Here is a 14,559-nt window from a genome sequence, read left to right as displayed (position 1 = left end):
AAAAAAAAAAAAAAAAAAAGAATAACCAAAAAACTCAATCCCATTAATTTTCTTTCACTTTCTTGCCAAAAGCCTTAATACTTAACTATTTGGCACCTTATGAGGTGTCCAACGAACATCTAGGGTTTAAAACTTCAAATCCCCCCACCCAACTAGATGTATAAAAAAAATGCATATTTGTACCAAAAAATATAATACAAATTGATAAACTATTCAAATTACAATTAGCTATTGGTAGTGTAGGGTCACAATTTGTAACCCATGTCCTAAAGATATGGGATACAGGCCCAATGAGCCCAGTACAATAAATTTGTAGAGAGTGCGTGAAAGAACTGGACATTTTTTGGATTTGACAACGGCTAGTATGGATTTAAAATATAAACAAGCAAGAAAGACATGTAAAACTGAATGAAATTGTTGTCCGAGGAGATAGATTATAAAATAAACCAATAGAACTGAGTGCTAATACAGTTTTGAGTACTACAATAGTTCTCTTCTATTTTTTATCTGACCCCCTTTTCATGGGGTATTCCTCACAATATAGAGTCTCCCTCCCATCATCTTGATCCTACACTTGTTAATCATCTAAGCTTTCACTTGAGTGTTATGTTCCATCAAACACCTTCTCTGGCTTTCGGGGAGGTGTGGCAGCTGAGACTGCACTGTTCATGGGTCTTGTCCACATTAATGCGGTTAGAAAGGTAGCTCTAGTGCATTTACCAGTGCATTTAATGCGATGGTAGCAGTTTTTCTTTAGATATTTCTGAATTCTTATTGTTCTTGTACGTGCATGAGACTCATCTTTATTGTGGAAATCTCCTGAAAGGTTATCTAAATTGGTGCAATTCAAATCTGATCTGGATACATTATATCCGAGAAGGAGCTCATCCTTGAGAGAGAGAGAGAGAGAGAGAGAGAGAGAGGGGGGGGGGATGACCAAAATGGGGGGAATGACCAAATCTATAATTCTCATAGGGGTTGAGTGGAAGAGGGGGAGGGCAAATCTATAGTTATCATGACGGTTGAAGAGTTTTTGTGGGATAATGGGTAGTCCCTCCACCTTCCTCAACCCCGTTTGAGTTGCCCCAATTCAAAGTTATAAATATCATATTATAAATCTGTTTAATTAGTTTGGTTATGAAAATTAAATGTTTTATATCAATATATTACTTCAAGATTTCATTATATAATGACCTCAAAAAAAAAAAAAAAAGATTTCATTATATAATTTCGTATTGGTCAAAATAAGTAAATAACTTGGCATTTAAATCTATTTGTTTTAAGAAGGGGTAAGTGCACCAATCTGTGTAACTCAATTGGTATATTTTAGTGTTTCCAATTGAAACATTTAAGGTTTAAATCTCTCATTCCCAAACTATTGAATTATAAAAAAAATAAAAATAAAGTATCAAAAGATGAGATTTACTATCAAGATGAGAATAATTATTTCCTTACAACATCTTCTATTCCCAAAAATATGAATTTTCATTCCTAACTTAAAAAAAAAAAACTTTATTATTATTAACTTCATACAATATTACACAATTTCATGATGTTTCAATAACCATCTCATTATAAAATATTTAAATTTCAAGCTACTTAACTTAAAAAATTATACAAAAAATATGAATTTATGAGCCATATAATAAATAACATCAAATTGGCACAAATTTGCCATACATAAAAAATGTAACAAAAATGTTTTATCTAATAATTAGAATTTTCAAAATATAAAAAGTAGAATGAAGAAAAAAATAAAGAAGTAATTTAATAGTTTTGTACTTTTTATTCACAATGTCATTTTGTTTTTTTATTTATTTCCCAATTTGGAAGAAAAACATTGATGGTTCGGTTAAACTCTCTCTCCACTCTATTATATTTCCTCTCATTTTTCATTCCCACCAAACCATAAAAAATATTCACATATTAAAAAAAAAAAAAAAAATCAGATGCTCCTCCCCTTTGGCATACGCATATTATATAGTATTGGTAAAAAGTAAAAACAGCTTTATGGGGCGGTTCCAAGTTTAGAATCCCCATTTCATTCCAATTTCCAAGAGAACCAAGACAGACAAACAGACGTAACGTTGTCTTCCAAGTGAAGAGAGAGAGAGAGAGAGAGAGAGAGAGAGAGAGAATTCCACAGTTTTTGTGCATATCCATGGCAGACCACCCTGATGATTTAGACCAACTGCTCGATAGTAAGCCCACAACTCTCTTTCACTCTTTCTCTCTTAAAAAAAACTTTATTATTATTAACTTCATACAATATTACACAATTTCATGATGTTTCAATAACCGTCTCATTATAAAATATTTAAATTTCAAGCTACTTAACTTAAAAAAATTATACAAAAAATATGAATTTATGAGCCAAATAGTAAATAACGTCAAATTGGCACAAATTTGCCATACATAAAAAAATGTAACAAAAATGTTTTATCAAATAATTAGAATTTTCAAAATATAAAAAGTAGAATGAAGAAAAAAATAAAGAAGTAATTTAATAATTTTGTACTTTTTATTCACAATGTTATTTTTGTTTTTTCTTTATTTCCCAATTTGGAGGAAAAACATTGATGGTTCGGTAAAACACTCTCTTCCACTCTATTTTATTTTCTCTCATTTTTCATTCCCACCAAACCATAAAAAATATTCATATATTAAAAAAAAACTCAGATTCTCCTCCCCTTAGGCATACGCATATTATATAGTATTGGTAAAAAGTAAAAACAGCTTTACGGGGCGGTTCCAAGTTTAGAATCCCCCTTTCGTTCCAATTTCCAAGAGAGCCAAGACAGAAAAACAGACGTAACGTTGTCTTCCAAGTGAAGAGAGAGAGAGAGAGAGAATTCCACAGTTTTTGTGCATATCCATGGCAGACCACCCTGATGATTTAGACCAACTGCTCGATAGTAAGCCCACAACTCTCTTTCACTCTTTCTCTCTATCTGAAAATTGCGAATTGAATGACTTTGTTGTATCATTGCAGGTGCTTTGGATGACTTCCAAAACCTTAACCTCAAACCTTCTCCCCAAAGGTTTCTACTTTGCTTCCAAAATTTCGCTCCAAAGCTCTGTTCTTTGATACCCATTTCTGAATTTTTCATTTTTCATTTGCTTTATATAACAGTGATAAAGAATCCACAGAGACCAAGCAAGAAGAGCCACCCGCTTTGCCCTCTGGGGTTCAAGGACTTGGCATGGGCTTGCCTGACTTGAGAAGCAAGAAAAAGGGTAAGCAAAAGGTTTCCAAGGAGTCCCATGTTTCTGAGGCGCTTGACCAGCTCAGAGAGCAGACTAGGGAGGCTGTCAAGGGGCTTGAGTCGGTGCCCGGTGCAAAACCCGCCGGAGGAGATCCTATGATGGAGGATTGGGTCAAGCAGTTTGAGGAGCTTGCTGGCTCTCAGGTATTTTGTGCTTCAAGTTTTTTTCTCAATTGGGGTTTCTGGGTTTTGCTCATATTTTCAAGCTTTGTGGTTGACTGTTTGATTGATATTCAATTCCTTGTTTGGGGTATGATTGGATTGTAAATTGTTATTGGGATATGAAATTGTTTTAGTTTGCTGATACTGTGTTGTGATTGGGAGTAATGGGATTTTCAAATATGGAAGATGTTCAATCATTTCTCATACGACCATGTGGATAGTTTTCTTTGTAACCATGTGGATAGTTTTCTTTGTAAAATATTGGCGTTGAATTTTGTTCCTTTGGTTTTTAGAAACAGGGTTTAAGGGTTTTGGTTCAAAGTTTTGATTTGTGATTGGTTGATTGTTTTTCCTGGTTTGACTAGGGTCTATATTGTGAATTGCCATTGAAGAGTTTGGTTATGGATCTGTGTTCTGGTTTTGTGTAAAGGGGTTTTGATGTTTTGTTAAGAGTTCGGCGTGTTAGTGTTATGATTCAAGTGTCCCATATGGAGTGCAAGTTCAACCATGTGTATATAAGCTCTTGGGCACTCTCCCCTTGCAAGCCGGTTTTCAAGAGTGAGTTCTACCCATGGGTTTGTATCGATTAGTATAGCTTGTTCAGGGAGTTCAATTATGATTGTGCCAAAAGCTTGTTGTCAACTCTCAATGTGTTTTGTGGTGGTATATAATCATTGCATATCATGTGGGAAGATAAATTTTTTACTTTATAATCTTATTCTGAAAGGGACTCCTTTCTATCATAAAAAAAGTTATAGGGAATATTGCAGGACTATTGTGCAGTATTCTTATAATGTGCTAACATATACATTTGCTCAAACGGCAAATCAATGGTGGAAGACTGCTCAAAGTAAATTGTTTCCCATGGTGTGTGGTCTACTATTTCTTTTTCTTTTTTTTAAATAAGAAGGAAAAAAAAAAGTGGTTTGCCTTGTATGTTGTATGATGAGGATTTGAAGACATAGGTGAGCTATAGGAGAGCTTGGGGTTTCTTTAATAGCTTTATCCTGTGGTAGCATTGATTGAGATATGTCAAAGTGAGTTCAAAATTTTTTCAGGGTTTTGCAAAACTTTTATCATCATGTTTTCATGTTGTATGAAGATCTCTTTGGTACTGATGTCATAATGGTGTGTGTGTCACTGTCACCCAAAACTTTTGATATACTCTTTCACCGTCCTATAGCTATGGAGTTGTGGACTGTGGTGTTCAGATTATTTTGAGTTCAATGGGTTATGCCAAAGAGAATTGTGGTTTTGTTTGGGTGTCATTGAAATATGGTTATATGGAAACCGTTCATCATTGTTTAGTGTGGTGCATTTGGCAGGAACATAATGGTAGAAGTTTTGAGAACTGTGAAAGCTCCTAAGCTAGCTTTTTTCACTTGGACAGTGGCGAAGGGGAGGATTTTAACTTTGGATAATTTGAGGAAGAGAAATATTTGTGATGTTAACAGGTGTTGTATGTGTAGAAATGATTGGGAATAGGCAGATCACCTGCTTATTCATTGTCCTTTTGCCTTGGATTTATGGTCCTTTGTGTTTAGCTTGTTTGGTATCTCCTGGGTTATGCTGAAACAAGTGGTTGAGTTGCTTGCTTGTCGGCATAGAGGTGTTGGGTGACATAGGATGGCATCTGTTTGGGGTGTTATTCCAAAATTTTTTATGTGGAACATATGGAGAGAACGGAACAACAAAATCTTTGAAGGGGGGAAATGTTCTATCATAGGGTTGAAGCACATTTTCCTTTTGTCTTTATTTGAATGGAGGATTGGTTTGAGTGGTCTTGACACTCCCTCTATTTTACATTTTGTAGATTTATGTAATTGTGGGTGGTCCTTTGTGTTCTTGTACACTTTTGGTGTACCAAGGAATTTGCTCTCTTTGTTTTCGTTTTTTTTTTTTTGTTTTTAAAATTTTTTTTAAATAAAGTTTTTATTTACCGATAAAAAAACTAAAGGACTATGAACGGACTATGCTTGATCTTAAGGCTTTTTTTCATCTCTTAGTTTCATTGGATGTTAGCTTTAGGTTCTTTATCCTTGTGCATGATTGATTTTTGTACTTTGAGAGGTTGACTTTTCTGTACCTATTGTATACTCCCTGTGTATTTGGGTTTTTTCTTTATCAATAAAATTTGTTATTTATAAAAAAAGTGGAAATACGAGGCAAGATTGGATTTGAAATGAAGATATTTTCTTAAAGATAGGGGTGACCTTTGTTGATGAAAAGATGAAGAGGAGAGTGATTAATGCACCTACAAGGAAGTGTGAGTTGATTCAAGTCTAGGGAACAGAAAAATGTAGAGAAATGCCTAATACAAGATTAGTAGAAGTAGTAAAGAAGTGCATGTCAATTCAGGAGGAGCCAAAGAGTATTTATAAAAAAAAAAAAAAAAAAAAAGGAGCCAAAGAGTATGATTTTGGATAGGATAGAATGGTGGAAAGAATACATGTGGCCAAACCTAATTAGTTTGTGGAGGATCCATAGCCGACACAAAATTTTGGGGTCTAAGACTATTGTTTTCTTACCAGTTTTGACCTTTGATATTATTTTTGTGAGAACCATATTCAAATGCCTTGATTATTATTTCAAAGATAAAGCTAAACTCAATCTTTATTTGAAACAAATCCAAGTTTGGATATCCTTTTCATGAGATGAATTTTAATATCTAGTTTTGATGGAATACTGGATTGCACTGGTACTTTAAGGTTCTTTACACTTGTTTATGCTGGAAAACTCTTGAGAGACCCTAAGGGCCTTAAAGTCATTTAATCCTCATGAATTTCAAGATCTTTAAATTATCCATATACTTACATCTTATTCAGCATTCGGCATCCTCATCTTTCAATTTTTCATAAAACACCCAGTTCATCTTCTTCTTTGTTTCACTGCAGGACATTTAGGATCCTTAGCCTTGCAGATATTTCAGACCTTTGAAGAAGAAACTTTAGCCAATTATTCTCATGATTTTTTTCTTATTTAGAGCAATATAATTTTTTTGGGGTAAATACAATCATAAATTTTATTTCTATATATATATATATATATATTGGATAAGTAATAGAAGATAAATTAATCATAAATTTTATTTCTATATATATATATATATATATTGGATAAGTAATAGAAGATAAATATATCAGGAAAAAAAAAAGTCACCCAAATATACAGGAAATATATTGGGGTGAAACAATTGGTTACAAAAATTGCTTAAATCTAATAAATCAAAAATAGAAAAGAAATATAAATTATGATTTTCTTTACCCCAAAAAAATTATATTACTCTAAAAAAGAAAAAAAAAAAACATGAAAATAATTGGCTAAAGTTTAGATTTTCATGTATTTCTTGGACTGGGAATACTAACTGACAGCTCCTCAATTTTTAAACACACACTTGTACTTCATTAAATGGTTAGAGACGTCCTAAAGAGTTAGACTTTGATATTGATTTGAACTGAATCGGAGATAAATTTAACCATAGAAACTGGGTTTGAGGAAATTTGACAACATTTCTGAATTTTGGGTGACACACACAACATTATGTTTCTTGAATTGGCTGGGTTGTTAAGCAAGCCTATTTGAATTGCACCTGAAGTAGGAGAACAATAACTTCTAGGAAGCACAGATACTTCATTTGGTGTCGTACTTGTACTTGTACCCATACCTGTGCTTCCTAGGTAAGGGCTAGTAAGGGCTAATTTTTCAAAAATTGTTGTGTCACCATTTCATATCCGTTCCTGTGCTTACTATACAAAAAGAAAGTTTAGTGGTTCAGATGCAAAGTTTCTGCCAGAAGATTTTGTAATGTGAACCAAAATGGATTGAGACCAGAAAATATATTCTGCTAGTCAGAACATTGCTTCTCATTTCATGCCGTTGCATTTTGCGGTATTGTAGAACCTGAAATTATGATTCCATAATAATAATGTGGAGACCATATTAATAAATATGTTTTCTATCATATTAGTTTTCAAATATTTCCAAATATTGGTAATTATGTAAGTTTAAAATATATTGAGAATTGAGCATTAAGCACACTTATTTTGTCTCTCCAGGACATGGAATCTATTGTGGAGACCATGATGCAGCAGCTTTTGTCTAAGGAGATTCTTCATGATCCAATGAAGGAGATAGGAGAAAGATATCCAAAGTGGTTAGAAGATCATAAAGAAAGCTTGAGCACAGAAGATTATAATCGTTTCTTCCACCAATATGAACTCATAAAAGAACTTAATGAAGTTTATGAAAATGATCCTACTAACTTCAACAAGATTGTTGAGCTCATGCAGAAAATGCAGGAATGTGGCCAACCACCAAATGATATTGTCCAAGAGCTTGCTCCTGATTTTGATTTAGCTAGTCTTGGACAGATGTAAGTGTTCTGCATTATTAGTTTTGGAAAACTTCCTTGAGTGTTAATTTTTCATCAAATGCAAAATATTAGAATAGAATGACACTAGGAAAGAAGTTTCTGATAGATATCTTGTACAATATTAAATTTCATGAACTAGTTTGTTCTGTACTACACGAGCTGATATTTGTCATAGATACTCTGATGAAGAGTGAAATATTTCTGAAATTAGTTTCTTCAATGGGTTTGTTTACATAAGCTGAGGGAAGTCCTGCATTTTAGTTGTGTTGATGTATATATCCATCGGATTATATGGCTTCTTCTTGACAATATTTTTCCCTATAAAGTTCTGCAACAGTTGGTAGTGTTAGCATGTTAGGTGCATTGTCTCGGTAGGTAACTTGCTTGCATCATAGCAGTTCCCGTTGTTAGTCTAGCTATTGTATCAACTGACAAACTACGTTCTTCTTTTGCAGATCTCCAGAGATGCTTGAGTCTCAGCCAAATTGTTCCATAATGTGAGGCCATGTCTTCCATCTTGTAGCACGTCCCTCTTGCTGTTTAGTTTAGCTTTGGATATATTTATTTTTTAAACATTGTGAGAAATAAATTGGTTTCACTTAGATTACGATTGCTTTATTCTCCCAGAATTAGATGATGAGATGTTCAATTTCAGGGCTTCAGCATTGATTCATTGCAAAACTTGTATATGATCTGACTGTGTATCTAGAGCCAAAATCTTGGTTTTGTGCTTTCAGTAATTTGTTTGTCTTTGGAGTAACTAATAATTACACACCCTAGCAAATGGACATCTTGTAGTCAGAGTTGGTCTCATTTTTCTTTTCTCCAAAAAGTTCCCTACCAGGAAATTTCTTGCAAGATTAAAAGAAAATTAATAATGACGTTAAATAGTCTAGTAAAAAAATCCAGTTAAGTCTTTTTTTTTGGGGGGATATAATAGTGGGGGAAGGAGGATTTAAACTTTAGGTGTCTGTTAAAAATGCGACGAAGTGTTACTGCCAGTTGACCTAAGACATTGGCAAAATTGAAGAGGTTTTTAACAGTCTCTCTATCTCCTTTACAAGTAACGTTATTTCTTTGCAAACTTTTCACTAAAAAAAAATTTACTTTCCTCTCATTTCCCCTATTATACCCTTCTAATGTTAAAGCTTTGAGCGTAAAGAAAGAAAGAAAGAAAGAAGAGGCTTGAAACATTGGTGGAGTGTCTATGATGAGGGAAGTTATTATCATGAGTGACTGTAAGGTATATATTTCTCTCAACTTCACCCAAAGTAAAAAGAAAAGAGGTGCTGGTCTAAAGAAAATAAAAAATGTGATCACTGAGTGGAAATTACACACCAAATTTTGGGCAGACAAAACACTATAAATGAAGTAATGAACATTGGTTTTATTACAATTATTCAAACATTATATCTAGAATGAATGAATAAATTTCCTAGGGAAAAAAATTAGAGAAAGAAAGAATGAATATTGGTTTTTCAAGTAATCAATTGCTTCAACTATGCTAAGTGCTACATTCTCAACAAACAAAAAAAAAAAAAAAACTATGCTAAGTGCTAACTATCTGACGGTGCGATCCAATGCCTCCCGTTGACAAAACTCTTGACGAGGAATGGGTGGGCCAATGGGAAATCTAACTCAGGGGCCCATGATACTCCTTTCAAAGTCTTAGCTCCCGGGCCCCAACATTTGTACACTCCCATAAACACAGTCCTGAAAGACAGTAAATCCATTGTTAATAACACCCCCTCCAAATCTTTTTTTAAAAAAATCCAACTATATTGGCTTAATGCAAGGTGCTACATTCGATATTAGAATAATTTAATACAGCAATACAATGGAGCAGGGACAGACTTCAGTCCTAATAGATTAATGGGTCCTAATAGAACATTATTACTATAAGACCTAGGAAAAAGATAAACGGGGAATTAATATTTTTAATTATACAAACTCTAGCCTAGTAAAAGCACCAATAATATGTTTTGTGAAGAAAAATCTCATCCTACAAGGCTACAACTATTGACTTTTTTTGAGCTTTCAAGTGTTTCAACGACATAATTTGTTGACTAATTTTAGTGCCATGATGGGCTTTATCAGCACGCAATTGTGAATACAAAAGGACACATCTCTTTTTGTTCCCCCACCCCCCCCCTTAAATTTAGCCTTTTTGGTCCTCAAAAATCATGAGGATCAAACTTCAAACCTCATAGTGACTTGCTAGATTTTTAAACACTGTGGACCGAACCCACAAAGCCCAAGAAACAAAACGGGGGGCCCTAGTGATGAACTTGTCAAAAGGCATTACTGGGCAGTGGGGTCCCCAAATTTATTAAATAAAATCATATCGACCATAATCAATGGGCATAATTAAGAATTAAGAAATGATAGTGAAGATGGAGCAACAAAAATATAGTGTGGGGCCTCATGAATGATTACCTGTTGTTGTTGTTTATGTTGTTGGTGTGGTCCCAGTCATCCCAGCCACCATGTGCAACGACATCGTCGAAGTACGTGTAGGAGTAGACAATTCTGGCATACTGGCCCATGGCTCGGCCCACGTAAACTGGTCCTGTACCCGTGACCTTGCACCGAACAAATGCGAAACCCGTCTTCTCATCATCCTTTTTTCTGAATTGTGCCGCTATGGATCCGAACCTTGTGGCTATTGAATGTAGCTCACAGTCCTGTGCCAATCAATCATTATTTTATAGCGGAAGGAAAAAAATACATATTATAAATTACACCTTTAATTTTGACAGGATTTTAATTTACTTCTTTAGTTTTTTCCTCCAATCCTCTAATTTAGCCCCCCCCCCCCCCCCAAAAAAAAAAAAAAAAAAATCAATGAGTCAAGTAAATAATACCAATAATAATGAAAAAAGGTAATCAGAGAACACTATTTGGCCATGCACAATATAGTCTAATTATTGTTTCGCACTCTATTATGTAAAATGTTTCACATAATATTATACTTCAAACTAAGTATATGTTTGGATTGAGAGTCTATGTTTCTCACATTTTACATTTCCTTCTTTCTTCTTTCTTCTTTTTTTTTTTTTTTTTTTTTTCTTGCACTTGTTTTCGCTTTTAGAGACAAAATTTACTGTTCATAAACATTGTGTGCACTGTTCATAAATAGTATACATTGTAGCAATACTGTTTATGTACTATTCATAGGACCCACAACCAATTTATTAAAAAAATATTAAAAATAGGTCTCACAATACTATTCACACAATTAAAAATTATTTTGCTACAGTGTTTTCAGTTTTCAATTTCAGTAAAAATAAGTTGTATCTAAACGGACCATAAATATCTACATTTTATGCATGATATAAAATAGTATGGATGTTATTTTGGATTTAAAACAATCAAAGCTGCGTTATTTGGTCATTAGTCATAAGACTTGTATTGTCAGTGCTACTTCAAAATTTGGATTCAGCTGAAGCCATCACCTGCATGTAATGAAAAACGTGCTTCACGCATCAATTGCATGTGATGGAATCATATTAGAGCATTGTTCATCACTTTCTTGGTGTTTTTTCTTTTTCTTTTTGGTAGACAACTACCCAACTCCGTACTGCTTCTTATGACTCACTTCATGAGAGGCTATACCTCTAATTTGATAGACTACGCATAATATTATAATTAAAAAAAACTACGCATAATAACATGTGGTGTGGGACATACATCGTATATATGACTGCATTCTATGGTCAAAATTCATGCAGGTATGAATTATATTAAGTAATTAATTCAATCCCATGGATCCCATTTATCCAATTTTTAAATATAAAGGGCATTAACCAAATCTAGATGCCATACCGCATACTTCATGCCTACTTTCTATTTTAAAGCATGGATAGCGCATGCTCCATCAGCGAGAAAAAAAGAGGAAAAATTGAACTTTTGGTCAGAAAAAAGTTTTCTCCCTGTGAAGCACAACAGGGAGTAGAAAAATAGCTGACAGCCTTTTCACCCCTTTTGCTATGCTCGGCTGACTATAATGCTCATCTCCGTTATAGAATAATCATAACAATCAGCTTTATGTTATATATAAAATATTTTTTTCCTTTTTCTTTTTCGGCAAACAGGTATGTACTAGTAGTTTAAGCTTGTATGGATAATCCTATTCTAAGTTTAGCAATTAAGGCATGGTTACCTTATTCAGCTAAAAAAAAAAAAGGCATGGTTACCTTGTACATGGAGCGTCCATTTCCAAAAATGAAGTCTATGGAACCCTCAATGCGACACTCCTTGAAGTAATGCCGGCCAGTGTCGTCGCAAAGGGTGTCTTGTGCACCATAGAATCCACAGCCGAAGAAGTAGGCCTTATCCCCCGATATCCGAAATGCCACCGCTTGTCCTCCCTCCTTGCCCGGCATTGGTGCTGGTGCTGTATTCTGCAGCAATAAACTCAATCATTTAATTTACGCACACACACCAATTATCACATTTTACATATGTAATCATATTATTAAGGGACACAAAATAGCTATATTTAACTATATGTGCATCATCAAAAGCATCATTAGAAAATTAAAGAAGAACAAGCAGCAATATATGCACTCTCCCTTTACAATTAAGGACAAAACGTACATGAGTCAGCTAAAGTTGTATCTATATATGCACTTAGATTTCACGAAATCTAGTAGCGGCAGTATGGTATTTTTACTCTCAAGAAAGAGAGAAAGGATAAGACAAATCTTGAACAGTACTATACCTTGAAGCTAATGTTTCTTGCAGAAAAATAATTGGCAAAAACTGAGACAGAAGCTGTTCTGTAAGTGCGCAGCTGTTGGCCATTGGGGCCACGGTCACTGGCTCGGTCGTGCCATTCAATCACTGTCACGTCCCTCCCCGCTCCTTCAAATGTTATGTACGGCTTAGTCACGGGCACCACTACCTTCTCTCTGCACCCCCCACCACACCATATCATTAGCAATCAGATAATAATCTACTCCTCCATTTGATTACCATTTTGAAAGCATCTTCTCACTGATCTATAAAATAATACATAGATTCTCACAATAACCTTTCTCACCATTTTTTCATAATGTTTAGTGGTCGTGCATAATGAAAGTGTTGTTAGCAGTGTACCAGTTATAAGTGATATACTTCAATTGCAACAAATGTCAAAAGTTATGAAAAAAAAAATATATTATGTTTTTAACACTACTCTAATAGTAATGATTTCGAATATATAATTTTTTAACAATTTTTTTTTTTGACAATTAATATGCTGGATTAGTGTCAAATAAAAATGACGATGATAGACTGAGTAAAAGTGGTGTTATTTTAATCACAACATGCTTGTATTAGTAGTAGTACAAAATGTTATATCTTTACTATTACTCTAATTATAAAATGCTTAACAAGTATTATTTTGTGTTAAATTAAAAAAAAAAAGAAAAAAAAAAGGCTTAAACCGTAAAGAATTGGACAGTCCATTAGGACTTTGCCTCATGAAAATTGAACAGAGATAATTGACTAAAATCTTCTCCTTCACTTCTATTTTCCTTAAGTACTCCTTAAAAAAGAAAAGAACAAGAAAAAACAAAACTGGACAAACCAAGCGATAATAGCGCAAAAAGAGTGGGACCAATGCAAAATATGATTACATGTAATTTCCGGCACTAATCCGAATGACAACGTTCTCCGTATTATTAGTTGGGACAGAATCAACGGCGGCTTGGACCGCCCGGAAATCTCCAGACCCATCAACGTTAACGGTGATGATACGGTGGCCGATGGGTCCGACCCACTTGTGGTGGTGCTTGGTTGAGTTTGTAGAAGCTGTGCCATTCATAGAACTGAGGAGGCTACGGTATGAGTAGTGAAAGCTTGTAACAGGTAAAGACTCATGAAATAAGAGACTGAAAATGAAGAAGAAGAATGAGACGAGGAAAGGATTAAGAGCAGCCATTAGAACAGCATTAATTTGCTAACAGAATAGAGAATAATATATACTCAGAAATCAGATTGAGAATAGAATGATAGAGAGTGAGTTGATAGAAAGAATGTTTTTGACGTTGGATAGAGAGGGTTTGGTTTGCTTGGAGATCGAGTTCAAGGTTCATATATCAAACAAATATAAAGAGGGAGAGAGAGACACAATTATAATCTGAGTATATTACTTTATTTTTAGCACAATGTATTTCGGTCTCTCTAACGGTCATTTTTTTTGCTTCCCTCGCTTTGAGGGATAGGGTATCTTATATGGCTATGCTTTTATTGTGGTATTTTTGGCTGTCATCGGACACAAGTCTCTATGTGGGTCATCATCTTTTTGGCCTTGCACCACTCGTGAGAATCAAGATATATACATCTTATATATATTCCTACGTACTAATAATATATAATTCCTAGTTTGTCAAGTTATATGAATTCCACTCTAGGTTGTGAATTTATGGCTAAATTTTCATTAAGTTATATATTTCAGACTGTAGAATGATATGGGAAAATGCAAAAAGAACTATATATGCCAATCAATGGGACGCAAAGTCGCAACTTCTATGATTAAATTAATTTTTTTTTTCCTTTATCAATCATCACACGTACGGCAGCGGCCAATATATAGTAAGATTCCTTTCGGTAGACAATATGTCAAATTATTGAGCAATTTCAAAGTTTGTCTTTGATAAACGTCTAGCTTACGGCTAGAGACAAAGAATATACACATATATGCAGGCTTTTACTCTTTTCAATGGCTCTCTACTTTGGGGTCATTTCAGTTTTAACGTTGCATTCCTGACACGT

The 14,559-nt window shown here is 34.2% G+C and overlaps 2 protein-coding genes across 2 annotated transcripts; one reads left to right on the top strand and one right to left on the bottom strand.

The window, feature by feature from the left end:
• Positions 1–2,727: 2,727 nt before the first annotated feature.
• Positions 2,728–8,540, top strand: LOC112028029 (peroxisome biogenesis protein 19-1). Its single transcript, XM_065775812.1, has 5 exons — positions 2,728–2,915; positions 2,993–3,041; positions 3,134–3,410; positions 7,484–7,800; positions 8,256–8,540. Exons 1-5 carry the CDS (start codon positions 2,876–2,878, stop codon positions 8,299–8,301), a joined length of 729 nt encoding a protein of 242 aa, XP_065631884.1. The 5' UTR covers positions 2,728–2,875; the 3' UTR covers positions 8,302–8,540.
• A 595-nt stretch (positions 8,541–9,135) lies between these two features.
• On the bottom strand, positions 9,136–13,946 carry LOC112028064 (probable pectinesterase 68). Its single transcript, XM_024060724.2, has 5 exons — positions 13,422–13,946; positions 12,524–12,713; positions 11,997–12,203; positions 10,237–10,484; positions 9,136–9,513 (listed from the first exon to the last, which is right to left on the bottom strand). Exons 1-5 carry the CDS (start codon positions 13,724–13,726, stop codon positions 9,357–9,359), a joined length of 1,107 nt encoding a protein of 368 aa, XP_023916492.1. The 5' UTR covers positions 13,727–13,946; the 3' UTR covers positions 9,136–9,356.
• Between the last annotated feature and the right edge of the window lie 613 nt (positions 13,947–14,559).

Source organism: Quercus suber, unplaced genomic scaffold (assembly GCF_002906115.3).
Source record: "Quercus suber isolate HL8 unplaced genomic scaffold, Cork oak 2.0 scaffold_119, whole genome shotgun sequence".
In the NCBI taxonomy this organism is placed as follows: Eukaryota; Viridiplantae; Streptophyta; class Magnoliopsida; order Fagales; family Fagaceae; genus Quercus; species Quercus suber.
The sequence above is the reverse complement of the archived record's forward strand: the minus strand, read 5'-3'. Positions and strand labels throughout refer to the sequence as shown.

Excerpts from the sequence above, each read along its gene's own strand:
- LOC112028029 (XM_065775812.1), top strand. The coding sequence starts at position 2,876 with ATGGCAGACCACCCTGATGATTTAGACCAACTGCTCGATA. Across the intron at positions 3,042-3,133 it reads CTCAAACCTTCTCCCCAAAG|TGATAAAGAATCCACAGAGA; the intron begins GTTTCTACTTTG and ends TTTATATAACAG. Across the intron at positions 7,801-8,255 it reads TTAGCTAGTCTTGGACAGAT|ATCTCCAGAGATGCTTGAGT; the intron begins GTAAGTGTTCTG and ends CTTCTTTTGCAG.
- LOC112028064 (XM_024060724.2), bottom strand. The coding sequence starts at position 13,726 with ATGGCTGCTCTTAATCCTTTCCTCGTCTCATTCTTCTTCTTCATTTTC. Across the intron at positions 12,714-13,421 it reads ATTAGTGCCGGAAATTACAT|AGAGAAGGTAGTGGTGCCCG; the intron begins GTAATCATATTT and ends TGGGGGGTGCAG. Across the intron at positions 10,485-11,996 it reads ATGGACGCTCCATGTACAAG|GACTGTGAGCTACATTCAAT; the intron begins GTAACCATGCCT and ends TGATTGGCACAG.